The following is a 19,523-nucleotide window of genomic DNA, read 5'->3' as shown; positions in this document are numbered from 1 at the left end:
CCATCTTTACTATGTCACCTGCAGACGACAAATAACACCTTCCACAAAAAATACACTGAAGAAAAAAAATTACCAATATCAATTTTTTTAAATAAAAACAAAGAACATCAACCACAAGCGTCCAACAGAGAACTGTGGAAGTCCAAAAGGGAGGCCTTTGTTCAATACTGGACACAAGGAGAAGGCTGAAGTGTGAAAGTGTATCACTCACAAACACAAACAATAAATAATAAGTCTCTCTCCAAGCACAAGAGCTTAGTCTCTTATGATTGTAAAGTAGAAATGTAGAAATAGAAAACCCGACACTACTTCTATTTCCTATTTCCTATGTTCTATTTCCGCTTTTACTCATATGATGCTGAATAACTTGAGAAATAAATAACCAAGATATGGAGGTCGTGGTGTACTGCGTCATCCTAAGGGAGTTATATGTAACCAAACTATTTAAATAATAATGACGAAATGCTGCCCGACTTAGTTTTAGCATAAACTTAGATGCTATTACATTTTAAATTAACTTTGGCGTCAAAACAAACTCTCTTTCAACGAAATGGATTTTAGCCCAGTCACTAACTACAATAAAAATTAAAGATATTCTATTCGATTTCAACGCAGTAACTTTTATATACGATATTTTTATTTATTAAAAAAGGGATATTGAATGTACAAAACCATATTTCAGATAACAAAACATATTGTTTTAGCTACCGTCTAGAAATATGTCTACTTTCAACATTGGGATAACAATTACAAAGCCAATGCGTCAACAATGCTTCCGATTACAAAATATATTAATTTTTGCCATTTTTTTCTCTCTAAAATCGATATTTTTTTACTTAAACTCGAAAAAATCTAAATAAACGAAAATTAATAACAATAAAACCCTTATCCGCACCCCAATGGTGCATAGAGCACTGCGTCATATAAACGCAGTGTTATCTTGATCGTTTACACATGAAGGAAAGGTGATCAGCCCTCTGCTTCAGGTACCAGTCCAGGGTAATATTGAATAAATATGACAGTGAAAAAAATCACTTATATTTATTTTACCGCCCTTGGGAATCGAACCCGGGACCTCCAGAACGGTAGCCGAGCGTGATGACCATTACACTACGGAGGCGAACAAGCCGAAATACGAAAATTACGATACTTAAATTTTCTCCCGTTTTGTTTTTTTTTTTTAATTTAGAGAACTCGGCGATAGCTCGCGTTTATTTTTTAAGAGGTAGTATTTTCGATGATATTTTTCAAAAGTAATATTGCATCAAATGGATGCAATGTTAGTTTGATCGTTTATAATGGGGTAATTAATAATTAACACTTCTTTTTTTGTAACCCTCCTGGGATTCGAGCCTAGGACCTGCGGAAAAGTGCTGACTTTTTGAGCATAGGAGGACAAAAACCACGAATGTTTACAGTATGAACATTTTTTAATAAAAATTATGTATTTTAAATTAAGAATATCAATGATATTAGTAGATTCAATGAATGGTTTTGAACATTTATGTGAGTACGGTTTAAGACCATTATTGGTAAGTAAAAACTTTATGGTTACAGAAATATGTTTACAACATTTTGAGTGTGTCCAAATACTTGTTCACAAAATCTGGATTATCTCCAATTACAGGAGTTATTTTCATATTATTTTTTGACATCTCATCAAAGATGAAGAAGAATATGGAAGTCTGGGCATTTACGGGGCTTACGACCGTCATAGGCTGGTTTAAGTGATCACTTTACACACGTGTAACATTCACCAATTCTACCCATTATTGACAACCACACTACTCAAATTCTTGGAAGTTCTATATATATGAACCAATTTAGAAATATTTCAGCCTATGACGGTCGTAAGCCCCGTAAATGCCCAGACTTCCATATTCTTCTTCATCTTTGATGAGATGTCAAAAAATAATATGAAATATGTTTATGTAATAAAACTACGTACAAATTTTGCAATGGCTTTAATGTGGAAAATCGATCCAACCTAAAAATAAAATGGTCAAGCCTGCACCATACATTAGGAAGGTATATAAACAGAGCTTTCAAAAATATGAAATAGTTTTGTTTAATACATTTTTACTCCAAATACTTGTTCAGAGGTCAATGATAATTTGTTTTTCCGTTGATTTACGACCGGGTAAATTAAAAGTGGGCGAAAAATGCGCAAAATTGCTGTTTTCACAAACAAAATAATGAGAAATGTCAGTCCGGATGTCTGTCAGTCTGTCTTTTGCTAGTTCGTTAATGGAATATATATTTTAAAAGAATATTAAAAATACTAATATTCACAGTCCTCGACACAGGGGATTTTTCAACACCCATCTATGTTTTAGCTTAAAAATATTTCGCCAGTGCACGTTTTGTGTTAAGTGACGTTCAGTTTATTTCCGCAAATATCTCAGAGACACCTTTAGTGGAGAATTCTAATTTTGCAACTATTATAAATGCAACAAAATACAAATCACCCCAAATTGGAAGATTCTTTTAGTTTAAACTTATTACTTACAAATTAAACAATTACGATCCAAAAATATTTATAAAAGAATAATTCACCACGAATTGAATTTAATCAAAATATTTTGTTAATGATCTATAAATTTTCCTGATATTTATGCATATTTTTTTTTGTAAAATAATTAAAGTAGATATTTGAAATTATTTTATTTCATATTGGTTAACGAATTTATTCTAAACGAAAAATCCATATAAATTGGAATAATCGGCGTGTTGGTGAAAATATGCATAAATGTGGAAGAGGCAAAGATTGTTACCAAAGACATATTGGTGACGAGTTCTGTTCTTTCTACCTACCCTGCGTAGAGGCGGCGTTATGGTTAGTTAGTTTTATGTACAGTGGTATGTGCATTTCGCTACCATGGAGATCCTGGGTTTGATTCCCAGAAAAGTCAACATTTTGTGTCGACGCTGTGTTTTTAACTGCAATATTTATTTAGAATACCTTTTGGTACTTAAAGTGCCTTGGATTCAGATAATTAGCTAAACATTGCATAAATTCGATAAAGTGCCCTATGCACCATTGGATGCGGATAGCGGTCAGTGATAATTCCTGATCCTTTCCTTCCCTCCCACACACACATCGTAAAATGTAAACATCTCAAAATATTTTATCGTATAGGTTTAGGACCTGATTTTTATTTTTCAACCGCATTTTCCCAAAAAATGGGATTGAGATGAGTGGTGTGAATCACCGTGTATAAGCGAAAAAACTGATATTTTATTGCCAGAAAAACCGTCAATTTTGCTGTGGTGTTAATAAAAAAGATACAAGTGTCAGAATTGTATAAAATTTCTCGAGCATTTTCTCGGGCGTTGAAATTCCCGTACGTGCGTGGAAATATAAAAACCTCCCGAGATGGGCTTATACCGCGAGTGACATTCAGGCGAAAATGACTCTAAGTAACACGCATGGAGGTGGTGAATGCCAAGCCAGTCATCCCTAGAGTCGAACATAAATACCGCAGAAAATGTTGTTTGGTTGATGTATTTTCTTATAGTATACTGACGAAAACTGGGAAAAATATAAATATAAAACATTTTCTTCATTCTCCATTGTATATGTACATATGCACCTACGTCATGATTTTATTTGAAATGTCTTGAATTTGTATAAAACTTTTAATTGAAATAACTGACTAACCATTACGTCACTTCATCGCAGTGCCAGGGAGAGATAACGCCACGCCACTAATTATTTCGGCTTTTTATTATATATTTTTTTTAATAGAATAACCCGAAAAGTGTTTACTTTTAGTGGATTGTCTGCTGGTCAGATAGTAAGGATAGGGAAGGTGAATGTGAAAAATACATCACAACCAACCAGACCAATCGAAAACAATTTTTTCTTGAATTTATTTTGCATCTGGCGGGAATCGAACCCGCGATGCCAGTTTCGCAACCGAGCGTCTACCCAACTACGCCACGGCACCTGTCCAAACCTGATAACTTTCAAGTATTTGCAAAACTTGATTATCTCAAGATTTCCTCGGACTACCACTGTTTCTATATCCATTTATATTAACCTCTCGTCTTTGTCTTACTATTCTTCCCTTACTTATTCGTTCCACATGTCCAAATGTGTTGTGTGTGCGTGTGTGTGTGTACACACACACACATGTTTTTATATATATATATATATATATATATATACATATATATATATATATATATATATATATATATATATATATATATATATATATATATATATGTATATATATATATATATATATATATATATATATATATATATATATATATATATATATATATATATATATATACAAGCACACACAAGGGTAGTAAAATGTTGATTAAATTCGTTTACCAAAGTTCCCGAGATAAAATGTTTGCAATCCTAATAATCAGTTTAAAGCTCTCGATAAACTTAAGCTGCTACGTAGTTCGTGACGTTATAACACTCAATCTATGGCGCAGATTGATCACGTTTTCTTAAACCGATTATTCCCGATCTCTGATAGAGATAAGGCTCCCGTTAGGGCCAGATTCAATCATGATACGTCACAGAACCTGACGTCACTGTCCTCAAGTCGGGACCATAGATGCAGGGGGGTTTAAAGTGAGGATCAAAGACTTTCAAGAGGATTATTGCCCGGTGACATTATCAATTTAAAATAAAGTAGAACCTCGGTTTACGAACGCTCAGTTACGAAAGAAAATTCGAACAGAACAAGGTTTTTGTTTGAGAACAGAATTTCGAGTTACGATGTAAATGATAATTTTGGATAATAACCCCGGAAATACGAACTTATTCACGGGGCTGTGACATGTTCGAATATAGAAAAGTTTGGATTAACTGATAAATTTGAAGTACAGTTCATACATAGTACTTTAAACTACAGTTATGCTGTTACGTGTACACACATTTTATATTTCTTTACATTTTAATTTTTAATTTAATTAACTTTTCACATGTGAAAATATTATTACAGTACTTGAGTAGCAATACAAGTACAATACTGTTTAATTTATTGACTTATCAATATTTTTTAAACAAAATTTGGTTCTATATAATTATTATATGTAAGAATAAATGTGTTTTTTCAGTCTTATCATGATATTTAAATGTTTTCCTACAAATGCTTTTCTTCAAAATCTTGTTCAGATTTCTCAGGATTTCGTATTTCCTGTATTCTATTAAAAACACAATTTACTTAAATTATGTGTTCGCTTTTCACTACTCCAAAATTATTCATTGTTTCGAAAAAGATTTCTATCACTAAGCGCCATCAACTGAGAATCATTTTACATTGATTGTTAAAAGAAGCTTAGTTTCGGGTTACGAATTGTTTTACAGAACGAGTAAAGCACGCAACTCGAGTTTCCTCCGTGCTGAAATTTAATGTGTGAGTTATTTCGGAAATTCTATTCAAAGATGTAGATTATTTTTAACCCATTGTATATATTTTAGTACATTTCTTCCCCTTGTTGACTTTTATATATTTAAAAAGTGGTTTTCAGCATTTTTCAGGTGTGATATATTTAGGGGTGATATCATCTTTTCTCGTCCGTGCACTGTCGTAAGTTTTAAAGAAGGTATTAAAAAAATAGAAAAAGGTTAAGCTGAAATTAGTATCTTTTAATGAAGATAAAGAAGAAGAAGGAATTTTTAGTGGAAAAGTAATTATTTAAGAATTAAAGAACACATTTTTTAGAAGCTTGGTATACATATGTTAGTATTTGGTTAGGTTAGGTTAGCTTTCATTAAAAATATAAGTATTTGGTTTGGTTAGGTTGGACGTTTTAAGGTATAACCTACAAGCATAACGTAAGTTTGCTAGTCACTTTTTATTCACGTGTTTTTTTCCTACGAGCAAGCAAGATAAATACAATTCATTTGAAATCTAACAACAATTGAGAGGCTTCGTGACTTGATTATTTTCTTTATCTGTCAGAACGTACATTTCCTTTAAAGTGTCGTCGCTCTTTGCAGACGTAATTAAATTTACCCAAAGATGTCACGTCTAGCTCGTGGCCGAGTGATGTCACCAAATACACCCACATCAGAGCGAGGTCGCTCCAGAGAACAAAACAACAACAGAAATTACTGGAAAATCCATTTCTTTCTAGAAAGAAATACCCCGGGTTGAGTCATGTCTTGTGACTGTAAAAAGCCTCATTAATCCATATTAATGGAAAATGGTTTAATGGATAAATTCTTAGTAAATTATTATTTTTATAACTTTGTGTTATGGTTTTTAAATTATGTACATATATCAAAAATATTTAAAAAAAGCTTTTATGCCATATTTGGTATGCTACGTTGATTTTTCATAATTTGTTTTTAACTAAATAACTAACTTACCATCACGCCGCTTCCCCGTAGAAGAAGGCAGAGAGAATAGAACGCCACACCACTCTGTCTTTGCAAACATTCTTCGCCTCTTCCACGTTCATGCATCTCCTCATACATACCCGCCGAACGTCGTAACAATCGGCGAAAGTCGTGACAATCGGCGGGTATAATTTGTTTTTAGGTTTTTATATTTTATTTTTAATTTGAGGAAGACGCTTCTATTTTGTTTGAATAATTTATAACGTCCAGTTTTAATTTTTTTTGTAATATTACGATCAATAATAATTTTTTCACATCTATTTTGTATGTATACATATGTACGTATGTTTATATTTAAATAAATTCAATTTTACTTAATTTTACCTTCAGTATACTGTTATTTCTTTAGATAATTTGTTATGCTCTTATTCATTTAAAAATAAAAATAAACGAGATATTTCCACTTTTTTTCTAATGACCGAAAGGGTGTTCAAAGGCTATGCGACCCTAAGAGGCCCGCGCTAGATATGCCGGATGCGACAAATTAGACCAGGAAATCCAACGGTCTCTCGATCCGTCGGCTTTTCTCATATCGTAATTAATATATTTCAGTATATCAAATCCTTTAGAGCTCAATGAGACAGTAATTATGTCACATGTCGTTGAAAAACTAAAGGAATTTCAATACCTCAGAGAAATAGGCTCACAGATTAATATTACTTTTCGATGTAATCCGTGGCTAGAATATCAGTATTTTGATTTAAAACTGAGGTGAATAATGTTCAGGATTCGTTTAATTAAATACCTTATTAAGTGTTTAATTTCAAGCGTATGGACTTATTATGTATGGATTCTTATGTATGGACTGATGATTATCGTGAAAAAATTCCACCGTATCTTTGAAAGTTGGGTAACTCTCTTTTTCCATCTCTTTCTATTCACGATCTTATTTAAAATGTTTATTCAACATACCATGTAATATTTCAAAACTCAGCATGGAATCGATTTGAAATAGAAATACGAATATGTACATTTACAGATGTACATGTATATTGTAGGGAGAATGTACATTCTCCTAAAATCATACTCAAAATGATTGATTAAATGATTTTTTTCATAACTTAGTACCTACTTAGAATGATATTATGAAAACCATTTGTCAAGTTAGCTTACATTTGACATAATTTTTGGACAATTTACCTTTACTAGGGCGAAAAAAAACGTAAAATCATTTAAAAAAGTTATTAAAAATTTATAACATTTGCTGCCGTACCCTTTTTTTTGCTGCGGTAAGTCTTTTTAAGAGCTATGAATAAGCTTGTGATTAATTAAACGTCGAATCAATTCCTTATAATAAAAAAAAAACAAATAAATAATCAATTTAAAAATCCGCCTAGGGTCACTTCGGAGTTACGCAAAACGAATTATATGATTGCGTCATGAAAAGGGTGTATATTTATTTTCTCGTTTTAATTTCGGCGTGCAAACACGTTTTTTATTGTTGATATGTAGGAATTCAATCGGAAGTCACTGGTATAGTACGCACAGGGGTGGCGAGGAGGCTCTATTTCATTACAATCAGTAAATATTTTTACAAGAAAGCTAGTATATTTACTTCTGAAATTTAATAACCTCGTTTGCGAAAATGCCTGAAAAATCTAGCGATCATTAACCAATAATTTTCATTTTTATTGTATAATTTTCTTTGTAAGGAAAATAGGCAGCTTTATGTAACTAATGCTTTTAATATGGGGAAAAATTAAATTAAAAAATACCACTTATATATTATATCTCAAATAAAATTAACTTAACTTAAACAACATATGGTATAACAGCATTTAACAACAATAACGTAGAAATCCTATAAAAATTTAATACGAAAAGTCATAAACTGCAATATTTTAAAACAATAGAAATTCATAATGTATAAATAAGTTTAAATCCATAATTAACAATATGATAAAGACTAAAATTTCCCCCTATTATCTTTATTCCCACTGTATCAGAATTGATAGATATATAAATAAAATATGAAACAGCTCCTAACTCCTCTCCATCCTTCAACGTCTCAAGGACACAAATATAAAATTTAGACCTATGCATCTTCTTTACATACGATGTTTGAAAATGACGCGGAATACATCGAAACACGTGTTACAATAGATTTTCAGAAAAAAATGTGTTTACCAAGTTATACTTAAATTAAAAATGGAATGATATTATTACAAAGTGACTGCCGAATCAATTAATGAAGATATTACTATTTTTTTTTTTCATCTCATCAAAGATTAAGAAGAATATGGAAGTCTGGGCTTTTACGGGGCTGACGACCGTCATAGGCTGGTTTAAGTGATCATGTTACACACGAGTAACATTCACCAATTCTACCCATTATTGACAACCACACTACTCAAATTCTTGGAAGTTCTATATATATGAACCAATTTAGAAACCTTATTTTTGAATGACTAGAACTTCACTAGAGACATCTATTGGTGAGATGTAAAGAAGCTTTTTACTGAGCAGAAACTCTTATATTAGTTTGTGAGGTCCGAATCCTGGATTATAATCACACACATGAGACACGCCAGAAAATACCATTTTCATTTTTATTATTTAACCTTATAATTTGACCAGATAAAAAGTAATATGAAAATAACTCCTGTAGTTGGAGTTAATCCAGATTTTGTGAACAAGTATTTGGACACACTCAAAATGTTGTAAATTAATGAAGACTTCAACTATAACACTCTCCTTACCATTCATCTATGTTGAAATCTCAAAGAAAATTCTTTTATGCATCTTCTAGCCACTTATCCACACCTAATGGTGCATAGGGCACTACATCGTATAGAAGCAGTGTTATCTTGATCATTAAATACACGAAGGAGACGTGATCAACGTTGCGCTTCGTGTATCAGTCCAGGGTCATATTAAATAAATATTAGACTGGAAAATCACTTATATGCATTTTGAACCTCTTAGGAATTGAACCCGGGATCTCCAGCATGGTAGCCTAGCGCGCTAACTACACTGTGGAGGCGGACACATTCTGTTATACTTGCAATCACTCAAACTAAATTCGTTACTGTAGTAGCATCAAGTAAATATGAACACCTAGTGACTGGCAATCAAATAATATAAGTTTCCATTTGAAAGAAAAATTTCCATTTATTATTCTAAATTTTGAGTGTGTCCAAATACTTGTTCACAAAATCGGGATTATCTCCAATTACAGGAGTTATTTTCATATTATTTTTTTGACATCTCATCAAAGATGAAGAAGAATATGGAAGTCTGGGCATTAACGGGGCTGACGACCGTCATAGGCTGGTTTAAGTGATCACTTTACACACGTGTAACATTCACCAATTCTACCCATTATTGACAACCACACTACTCAAATTCTTGGAAGTTCTATATATATATGAACCAATTTAGAAACCTTGTTCTTGAATCACTAGAACTTCACTAGAGACATCTATTGGTGAGATACATCTTTACATCTATTGGTGAGATACATCTTTACATCTCACCAATAGATGTCTCTAGTGAAGTTCTAGTAATTCAAGAACAAGGTTTCTAAATTGGTTCATATATATATATAGAATTTCCAAGAATTTGAGTAGTGTGGTTGTCAATAATGGGTAGAATTGGTGAATGTTACACGTGTGTAAAGTGATCACTTAAACCAGCCTATGACGGTCGTCAGCCCTGTTAATGCCCAGACTTCCATATTCTTCTTCATCTTTGATGAGATGTCAAAAAATAATATAAGTTTCCATTTGAAAGAAAAATTTCCATTTATTATTCTAAAGTTGAGAAAGTTCGAAGTCCAGAGATGTCCATTGAAAAAAGTTGCGTGACAAGCGCCTTCAGGATGGTTCAAAACAAATACTCGGAATATCATCACGGCTTTAAATTTCAGAAACTTTCTCCAGTTTTTGATTTAGGAAAGCATCAACAATGCTTTCCGAAATCAAAAAACTTTTAGACAGGTTATTTAAAAAAGTATTTGATGAAGAAATCGGGCAAACGCTAGAACGGTTTGGTATCATTTTAATTAATCAGAATTTTGGGATTAGATTTCGAAAGATAATTGAAAAGGTGATGGGTTAAGATGAATAAGACAATGGATAAAGTAAATTACTTAAAATATTTAAGAAAAAAAACATTAAGAATAATAAAGATTTAACAAAATGGACATTATGTCAGATCGAAGATGAATGACGCGTTTTCATTATATTAAAAATTAATCAAAAAATTCAATAGATTTCAGTTTTGTACTGACATTTCTTGGTGGAATTGCATTTTATTCAATAATGTAACAAGTCAATATATTAGATTTAAGCTTTGAACTGACGTTTCTTGGTGGAATTGCATATTATTTAATAAAGTAACGAATCAATGCAATAGATTTAAGTTTTGTAATAACATTTCTTGGTGGAATTGCAATTTATTCAATAAAGTAACAAATCAATATATTAGATTTAAGCTTTGAACTGACATTTCTTGTTGGAATTGCATTTTATTTAATAAAGTAACAAATCAATGCAATGCATTAAAGTTTTGTTCTGACATTTCTTGGTGGAATTGCATTTTATTCAATAAAATAACAAATAATGGGTTGGATTTATGTTTTGAACTGTTTAAACTGACATTTTTTGGTGCAACTGTATTTCATTTAACGGAAAAAGCAACTACATATATTTATTTATTTATTTATTTTACCCCCCCCCTGGGAATCGAACCCGAGACCAGCCAGCATGGTAATCAAATGTGCTTTTACCTACACTATGATGATGGACACACACACACACACATATGTATATATATATATATATACATATATATATATATATATATATATATATATATATATATATATATATATATATATATATATATATATATATATATTTATATATATACATATATATATATATATATATATATATATATATATATATATATATATATATATATATATATATATATATATATATATATATATATATAAATATCCACTACACTATGGAGTCGAATAATATTGTTAATTAAGTGAAACCATATAAATATTTGGATGATTGACATCCGTGAAACCGTTCATGAATGATATTGAATATTGATTGGTAAAATAATTGAGTGGATTGGGGGTGGGTACACTAATGAGTAGCTGTAAGACGGAAATGAGAAACTTACTTCTGTGCGTTCTGTAACAGCTGCTCTATGGCGTTCTCCGAGTAGTCGTCCGGATCCACCACTTCGTCTGAAACGAACGAAAAAAAATTTTCAGTTGAAATTCAGCAAACATACATATCATCTAAAGGCTGAATAATCAGCATCATTGATCTTGTATTGTCATTGATCGTTCTCTTTGTGTAATACCTCTTTTATAAACACTTTTTCGTGACTACAGGCTTCAGAATAATCATAACATCATCAGGTCATTCAAATAAAATTATTACGGTCATTAAAACAAAATTATTACGGTTTGAAATTCGTACAAAAATTGAAATTTTGTAAGAGAGTAAGAAGACAAAAGAATCACAATGGGAATATTTTTAAAAGTGGACTCGAAGTTAAATTTAGTTAGTAAGGTTATTAGTTATGGGTCTTATACAAATTTCTATTGATTGCTCTGCTTATTTTTAATTTTTCTAGATTATCTAAAAAAAGACCGGTTGTATTTACATGTAAAATTTCTATACCCGTTGATTCATGAAAATGATGGTTTTCAGATATAAGGTGATTAGCAAATTCAGAAAAATTATTATCATTAAGGCACCAATATAAAAAGAACATTTGCTTTAGTGATAAGATGTTATTTAATTCTGACATTAATTAATTTTTTGTTGAATAATTAGTATCATTAATTGTTGAATAATTAGTATTATTGATCTATCTTTATCATTGATCATTCACTTTGTGCAATACCAATTTAAATTACTTAAAAGTGGTATTACACAAATTGGAGGAATAACAAGAGGAGTGTTTTATTACCACACAACAAAGTTAACAAATGCTTTTAAAATACAAAACATGATTCATGAATCATACATGTATTTAGATGAATCATAGAGCTCCTATTTCTAACAACATCCGTATCACAAATTAAAATCGTAATTTCTTTTGCATTCTTTCTCCAATTAAATTCGTCTCTTTAATTTGTTTTGTAGTTCTTTCTTCACTCATTCGTTCCACGTGTCCAAACCATCTCAACACACCTTTCTAAATTTCATCGAAAATGCTTATTACCTTCCATTATTTCCTTATTTCACCATTTGAACATTACCATGGACCATTTTGTCGTAAATTGTCTGAGAGATCGCATTTCGACTGCATTCAGTCTACTATCTTACTAACATTTTCGAGTAAAATTGATATGTGGCTTTTATTTTTCAAAATTGATGTGCATTTCTTTTGATCGAAGTGATATCTACAATCTATATTTTAAATTTATACACTTAACTGCGAAACACCACCCCCTCCCCTGGCTTGTATTAATATTCAAAATGATGTTTTCCAAAACTAAGGTTGGTATTTTCGATCCGGTTTCCTCGTTTATTTTGTTTTCCGTCGATGACAAGATTGGCCATTTTCTACACGACCGGCGAAGCGTTATTGGTCGGGTCAATGGGTTCGATTATTGCAAAATTTCCAAATCGGAACAGATTTGAAATGTCAACGAAAAAGTTTTAAACGTGGAAACGAAGGTGAAATGATTTTGATACTAGAATTGGTTTCGATGCTAAAAAGGTGTGTACATTTTCTGGGCATTCTGAAAACATGCACAACTGAAAATTGTCGATTTTAGATATATCGCTCACTCCTTTCAAGAACGTCATAAATCAAAAAAATTTAATTTTCAGTTGTACTATATCCCAGCAAAAGCGGCATATTTTTAATTTAATATTTACCCGAACAGGGGAGAAAGTGCTGTTTTTGCATTTTGAAGAAAAGGTATTGTTTAATTATTTTTTGAATGCACTAAATATTTTTCAAATGAAGAAAAAACCTTCAGGTTTTACCTAAAAGATCTGTTACTCAGTAAAAAATTCAATAAGTGGCTTAATAATTATTTGCAATATATTGTATTATATTTTTAATTTTTTAAAACGTTCTTCTGAAAAATAAAGTTTTTTTTTATTTTTGACGTTCTTGAAAGAAATGAGCGATATAACGTTGTTGAAAGGAGTGAGCGATATGTGCACATAACATATGTTTATACTCACATGGTCAAGAGTTTATCTTGGAGGCGGATTATATAAATAACGGTATTGAATCCGAGTTTCCGCTCAGTTTATGGCATTCTAAGCAAGAGAAATTTCAGAATTCAATTCCAGAATGTAATCTCGGAGGATACAACTGCAGATTAGTTAGAAATGGGAATTCCCCCATGGATACGCACGTAACCACATTTATACAGGGTGAACGAACGTACGTTCGTAATATCAAAAGTGTAGTCAGACACTTTTGTAGTCGGACACGTAACATCAAATGTGTAGTCAGACATTTTTGCATTTGAATTAACACTTTTCGGTAACTAATAATACAAAACATAATGGTATAATAGAAAACATTGTTTTTGACACAACTTTTATTTCTGTACTATTTACCGACCGGTTTGAAAAATTCCTTGTCTTCTCTTCTTTAGGGATTTGTTTTTCAATACTTTATATAATACTATAATATAATTTTTTTGATGAACGCCTCACTAAGCATAGCCCGTGACCAGACGTTCCTTTAAATGATTAAAAAAAAAAAGAGAATATACATATATGTGTATATATATATATAAATATATTTATATATATATATATATATATATATATATATATATATATATATATATATATATATATATATATATATATATACATATATAAATATATAAATAAACATACATATATATTCAAAAGTAATAAAGTAATCATGACTATTATTATGTATTAACGTAAAAATGTATGCATAATGTCGTTTAAATATTTCAAGCTCCTAAAATAATATTTGACAAAATATATCTAAAAACGAATAAACTATAAAGTCAGCAACGAATGTCCAGTTGACAAAGTTTTAAGTTAAAAATATTTTATTATATTTATTATACAATATAACCCAGACTCACCCTAAAGAGTTGAAAGCCTTTAAGAATGTCCGTTATGCAAAATAAGGTTGTGTGTACGGTAAATTGAATCGAGAATTTAATCCACGGTAAATTCAGGAAATAGAAATTAGGGGTTTCAACATTAAAATAGCACGAATGTTAACAATGAAAAAAAATGCAAAAAAGTAAATTATTGAAAATGGACATTTATACACATTTATGATGTTCATTTATGTAATGTACGTACTTTTGCCATCCTAATATCAAAAATAAAGATACTTATTTAAAGAAGTTTCCGTGCAGAAAATTTCACAGCTCTATTTCATGCAACAAACAATCATACTATTTTCAAAATCAATTATCTCACATTTACATTTTCGACGTCTCAACATAGATCTCAAAGAATACAAAAGTCTGGGTATTAGGGCTTATGATCTATCAAAGGATGGTTAAGTGATCACTTTATACAAGTTCAATATTCACCATTCTACCCATGATTGACAACCCTAATACTCATGTTTTTAGAACTCATACATACATCATAAATCTCATGACGCTTTGTTTTTTTTTTCTTGTATAAACTTTCTTCGGACTACGCGTCAATGTTTTGATAGATTTTACAGGAATACGTGCATATTAACTTTATACACCTGAAGATTTTCCAAGTCTCATAAATACAAAAATAACAATTTCTATTAATAAGGGATTATTATTATGAATTACTATTAATTACTATTAATATTTGTCTGCCTCCGTAGTGTAATGGTCAGCACGCTCGGTTACCATTCTGGAGGTCCCGGGTTCGATTCCCAGGGGGGGTCAAATGAATATAAGTAATTTCTTCACTGTAATATTTATTCAATACTACCCTGGACTGGTACCTGAAGCGGAGGGCTGATCACCTTTCCTTCATGTGTAAAAATATCAAAATAACACTGCGTTATATGACGCAGTGCCCTATGCATCATTGGGGTGCGGATAAGGGTTTTATTATTATTTATTATTAATAAGGGGAAAACAAACATTTTGGGTAACCCTATACCAGGAACGTAGTTTAAATAACGTAGGTATTTTCCTTATTTAACTTAACATATTCATGGACTCTATTTGACCGCAAGATTCTTCAAAAGATTTCATCTTTCAACACCGAATTAACCCTCGCTCAGCTTAACATTAATCAAATTTACATAAACTCTGCAAACGTAAAATGTTTATAAGGGTTGAATAAATGTGGAATTTCCCATGAAATCTCTGAACGAAATATTAGATTTAGAGCTTTGAAATAATAATGTGAGGGTTTATGTTCGCCACCGTGGTGTAATGGTTAGCGTGTTTAGCTACCGTGCTGGAGGTCCTAGGTTCGATTCCCAGGGGGGGGTGGAGTGAAAATAAATATTAGTGATTTTACAAGACAAAATTACAACGAAGGGTTGATGGTCCCAAGAGTAAACAATATATATGGGAGTAGAACATTTCAAAATATATTTGAGTATTTTAAATTTGTTGCCGACGCAGGTAAGATTTCAAACTAAAATATGAACCAAAGGCAAAATAATGGAATGGGTAAATGATCAAGAATTAACACGATGAGAGTTGCATTTTTTTTTCTTTTTCTTTTATGTGTGTATATCGTAGTCATACAAGAGAAAGTGACCAAGTGCATATTTAAAAAAAAAACGAGATTATTGACTATTTGATATCTTACTAGCTTAATATTGCCCTGAAAGAATCCCAAAGGATTTTTAACTTGGAAGTATAATATATTGACTTACAACATTTTGAGTGTGTCTAAATACTTGTTCACAAAATCTGGATTATCTCGAATTACAGGAGTTATTTTCATATTATTTTGTAACATCTCATCAAAGATGAAGAAGAATATGGAAGTCTGGGCATTTTCGGGGCTGACGACCGTCATAGGCTGGTTTAAGTGATCACTTTACACACGTATTCCATATTCTTCTTCATCTTTGATGATATGTTACAAATTAATTTGAAAATAACCCCTGTAATTGGAGATAATCCAGATTTGGTGAACAATTTGGACACACTCAAAATGTTGTAAATAACTGCATTGGTGTTTATTTTCTTGCCAAGCAAAAGTGACTTAAATGGTCCTCCTAAACATTTTACGTTTTGTTAGTTGGTTATTTTCTCCTGTATGACTACGATATATTAATTATGTTAAAATAGATAAAAAAATGAAAAAAACGTATGTTAAAAGAACTCCACGGACAAGACATATAAGGTGGCTTGGTAGGTCTCAAAAAACATGTTAATTATGTTCATGAATTTGTAAATGAACGTATATACATATATGTATTTATATGTTAATTTATATTTAACAAATAAATGTTTAAAAAAATGTATTTAAAAAAAATCGTGGGTTCCTTTCAGTTTTTCACATTAAGTTTTTCCACCTTTCAGTTTTTCAGCCTCTTGATTTACTACAGTGTTAGGTGACTTTTTGCAGTAGGTTCTTTTAGGTGAAATGTCTACGTAGTTGACATCGAATAAAATTTCAATTAAAGTGGAATTGAATCTTTCACGATAGTGTCGCAATTTAATTAGTTTTGAGGTATATTTTTAAACATTAAGTAAATTAAACTTTATTGTTGAAAGCATGTAATACTTTTTGATATACACTGATTAACTTTTTCTTTAATAAATATTTATGTAAACAATATTTAACAAATATTCAAAATTGAAGATTGGTATCACGTTGCTTGGAAAATTGTTAAAATCATAAAATTTTACAATACAACAAAAAAAAGGTGTTGGAAATTTACAAAAACAGTTTTGTTTGTCGTGATGGCAGCGCCATCTGTTGAAAAAAAACAAATAAGCATTTCTCATGGCAAACAGCGTTCTTATCACAGGAAGAGTCACTTTCTTTGAAAAAACAAATTTTTAGATCCGATAAGAGAAAAAAAATGAAAAAGTTATCCTGAATTAATTTTTACACACGGGAACATATCTATCATATTTTATTTATATAGTGAATAAGTTCTTGAACACCATATTTTATTAAACACCATATTTTATTTTTACCTACTCTTTTTTTCATTTTCATTTATATGTATATTTTTTTACATTGTATGGAACGTGTGTACCGTGTTAATGAGGAGTTCACACTCATGTTTGTTACAAGAGGCCTTTTCATTTAATTACGCCTAAAGTTATTACTTTTCTCCATAGATCGGTCGATGTGTTGAGCGAATTGACCTCTCGGGTAAAGCGTGTACTCTTTTTTGTTAGACGGAAAATAAACTCTCACCCGCGAGGGAAAAATAAAAGTAAAAATAAACACGTTCTCGAAATTAATTAATATATTCATTTATTACATCACAATCAAAATGTCCCCTTACTGAGTTTTCGATATTTTACAATAATGAAATTTGAAAGAAAACTCTTATTTTTACCATTAAGTTATAAATTTTTTATTTATTTACTTAAGTATTTAAATGAAAAATGTGCCCTCACTGAGTTTTCGATATTTTAAAATAATGGAATTTTAAAGAAAACACTTGTTTTTTACCACTTGAGTTATATTTATTGATTTATTAACTCAAGTGTTTAAATAAACTCTTACTGAGTTTTCCTTATCCGCACCCTATGGTGCATGGGGCATTGCTTCATATAAACGCAGTGTTATCTTGACCGTTTACACATGAAGGAAAGGTGATCAGCCCTCCGCTTCCGGTACCAGTCCAAGGTAATATTGAATAAATATTAGAGTGAATAAATCACTTATATTTATTTGACTCCCCCTGGGAATCGAACCCGGGACCTCCAGAACGGTAGCAGAACTTGCTGACCATTACACTACGGAGGCGGACAAAATATTTTATACTCATGAAATTTGAAAGAAAACACTTGTTTTTTACCACTTTAGTAATATTTATTTATTTATTTACTCAAGTGGATAAAAACAGGTGTTTTCTTTTAATATTCATCATGTCTTACCGCAAAGTGAATGCCGAAACAACATTTTACAATAATAATAATCAAAGTTCTTTTGATCAAAAGATAAATAAATGATATCCTCTTTCCTTTCCATTCAACCAGCACTGGCTGGTACAGCTTGTATGGATATATCGTAGTCATACAGGAGAAAGTGGCCAAGTGCATTTTTCACAAAAATGTGGTCATTGACTATTTGATATCTTACTAGCTTAATATTGTCCTGAAAAAATCCCAAAGTAATTTTAATTTTGTAAGTATAATATATTGACTTGTTAAAAATGACTAACTGCATTCATGTTTATTTTCTTGCCAAACAAAAGTAACTTGAATGGCCCTACTGAACATTTTACGTTTTGTTAGTTGGTCACTTTCTCCTATACGACTACGATATGATTAAAACTTATCTTGATAGTTCATTGGCAGCCATTAAGTCCACAGATTAAAGTTTAATTAAGGCTTAAGAAGCGGTAAGCGGCTTAAGTACAGTGGACGCAGCCACTTGTTAATATATTACCGTTATTCAATGGGTGAGGGGAATATCCAACAATACCCAAAGACATACAACGACTCCAACCCTGTTGAAAACTACAGATACACTGCTCACAAAGTGAATCGACTACTTCTTTTTCTATTTGCGTATCACACAAATTGCTGGCTCCTTTGAACAACGTCATATATCAAAAATCGTCAATTTTCAGTTGTGCATGTTTTCAAAATGCCCAGAAAATGTACTATATCCCAGCAAAATCAGCGCATTTTTAACTGAATATTTACCCGCTACAGGGCAGAAAGTGTTGTTTTTGCATTTTGAGGAAAAGGTATTGTTAATTTTTTTTAAATATACTAAATATTTTTCAAATGGAGAATATTTTTTTCAGATTTTACCTAAAAAGATCTGTTGCACAGTAAAAAGTTCAATAAGTGGCTTGATGTTTATTTATAATACATTTTATTATATTTTTAAACTTTAAAAACGATCTTCTGAAAAATCAAGTGTTTTTGATATAAGACGTCGTTGAAAGAAGTGAGCGAAACGTATCCAAAAAATCATGTTATACATTCATAATTGGATGTATTTTTAATAAATGCACTTCTAAGGAATGAGACGTTTGCAAGACATAATTCCTCACAAAT

At 31.0% G+C, this 19,523-nt stretch overlaps 1 protein-coding gene across 5 annotated transcripts in view; it reads right to left on the bottom strand.

Annotated features, from left to right (window-relative positions):
• Window positions 1-19,523, bottom strand: part of LOC148310905 (xibalbin-1-like) — a 124,112-nt gene that overhangs the window by 10,603 nt on the left and 93,986 nt on the right. For all 5 annotated transcript variants that reach the window (XM_088257576.1, XM_088257580.1, XM_088257579.1 and 2 more), the window contains one exon: window positions 11,519-11,585. In XM_088257576.1, coding sequence (XP_088113702.1) covers window positions 11,519-11,585 — 67 coding nt within the window. The remainder of the gene's footprint in view (window positions 1-11,518; window positions 11,586-19,523) is intronic.

This window comes from Brachycentrus maculatus, unplaced genomic scaffold (genome assembly GCF_059751285.1).
Source record: "Brachycentrus maculatus isolate JH-2025_06_01 unplaced genomic scaffold, ASM5975128v1 h1tg000085l, whole genome shotgun sequence".
Taxonomy (NCBI): Eukaryota; Metazoa; Arthropoda; class Insecta; order Trichoptera; family Brachycentridae; genus Brachycentrus; species Brachycentrus maculatus.
This window is presented reverse-complemented; position numbering and strand designations above follow the sequence as displayed.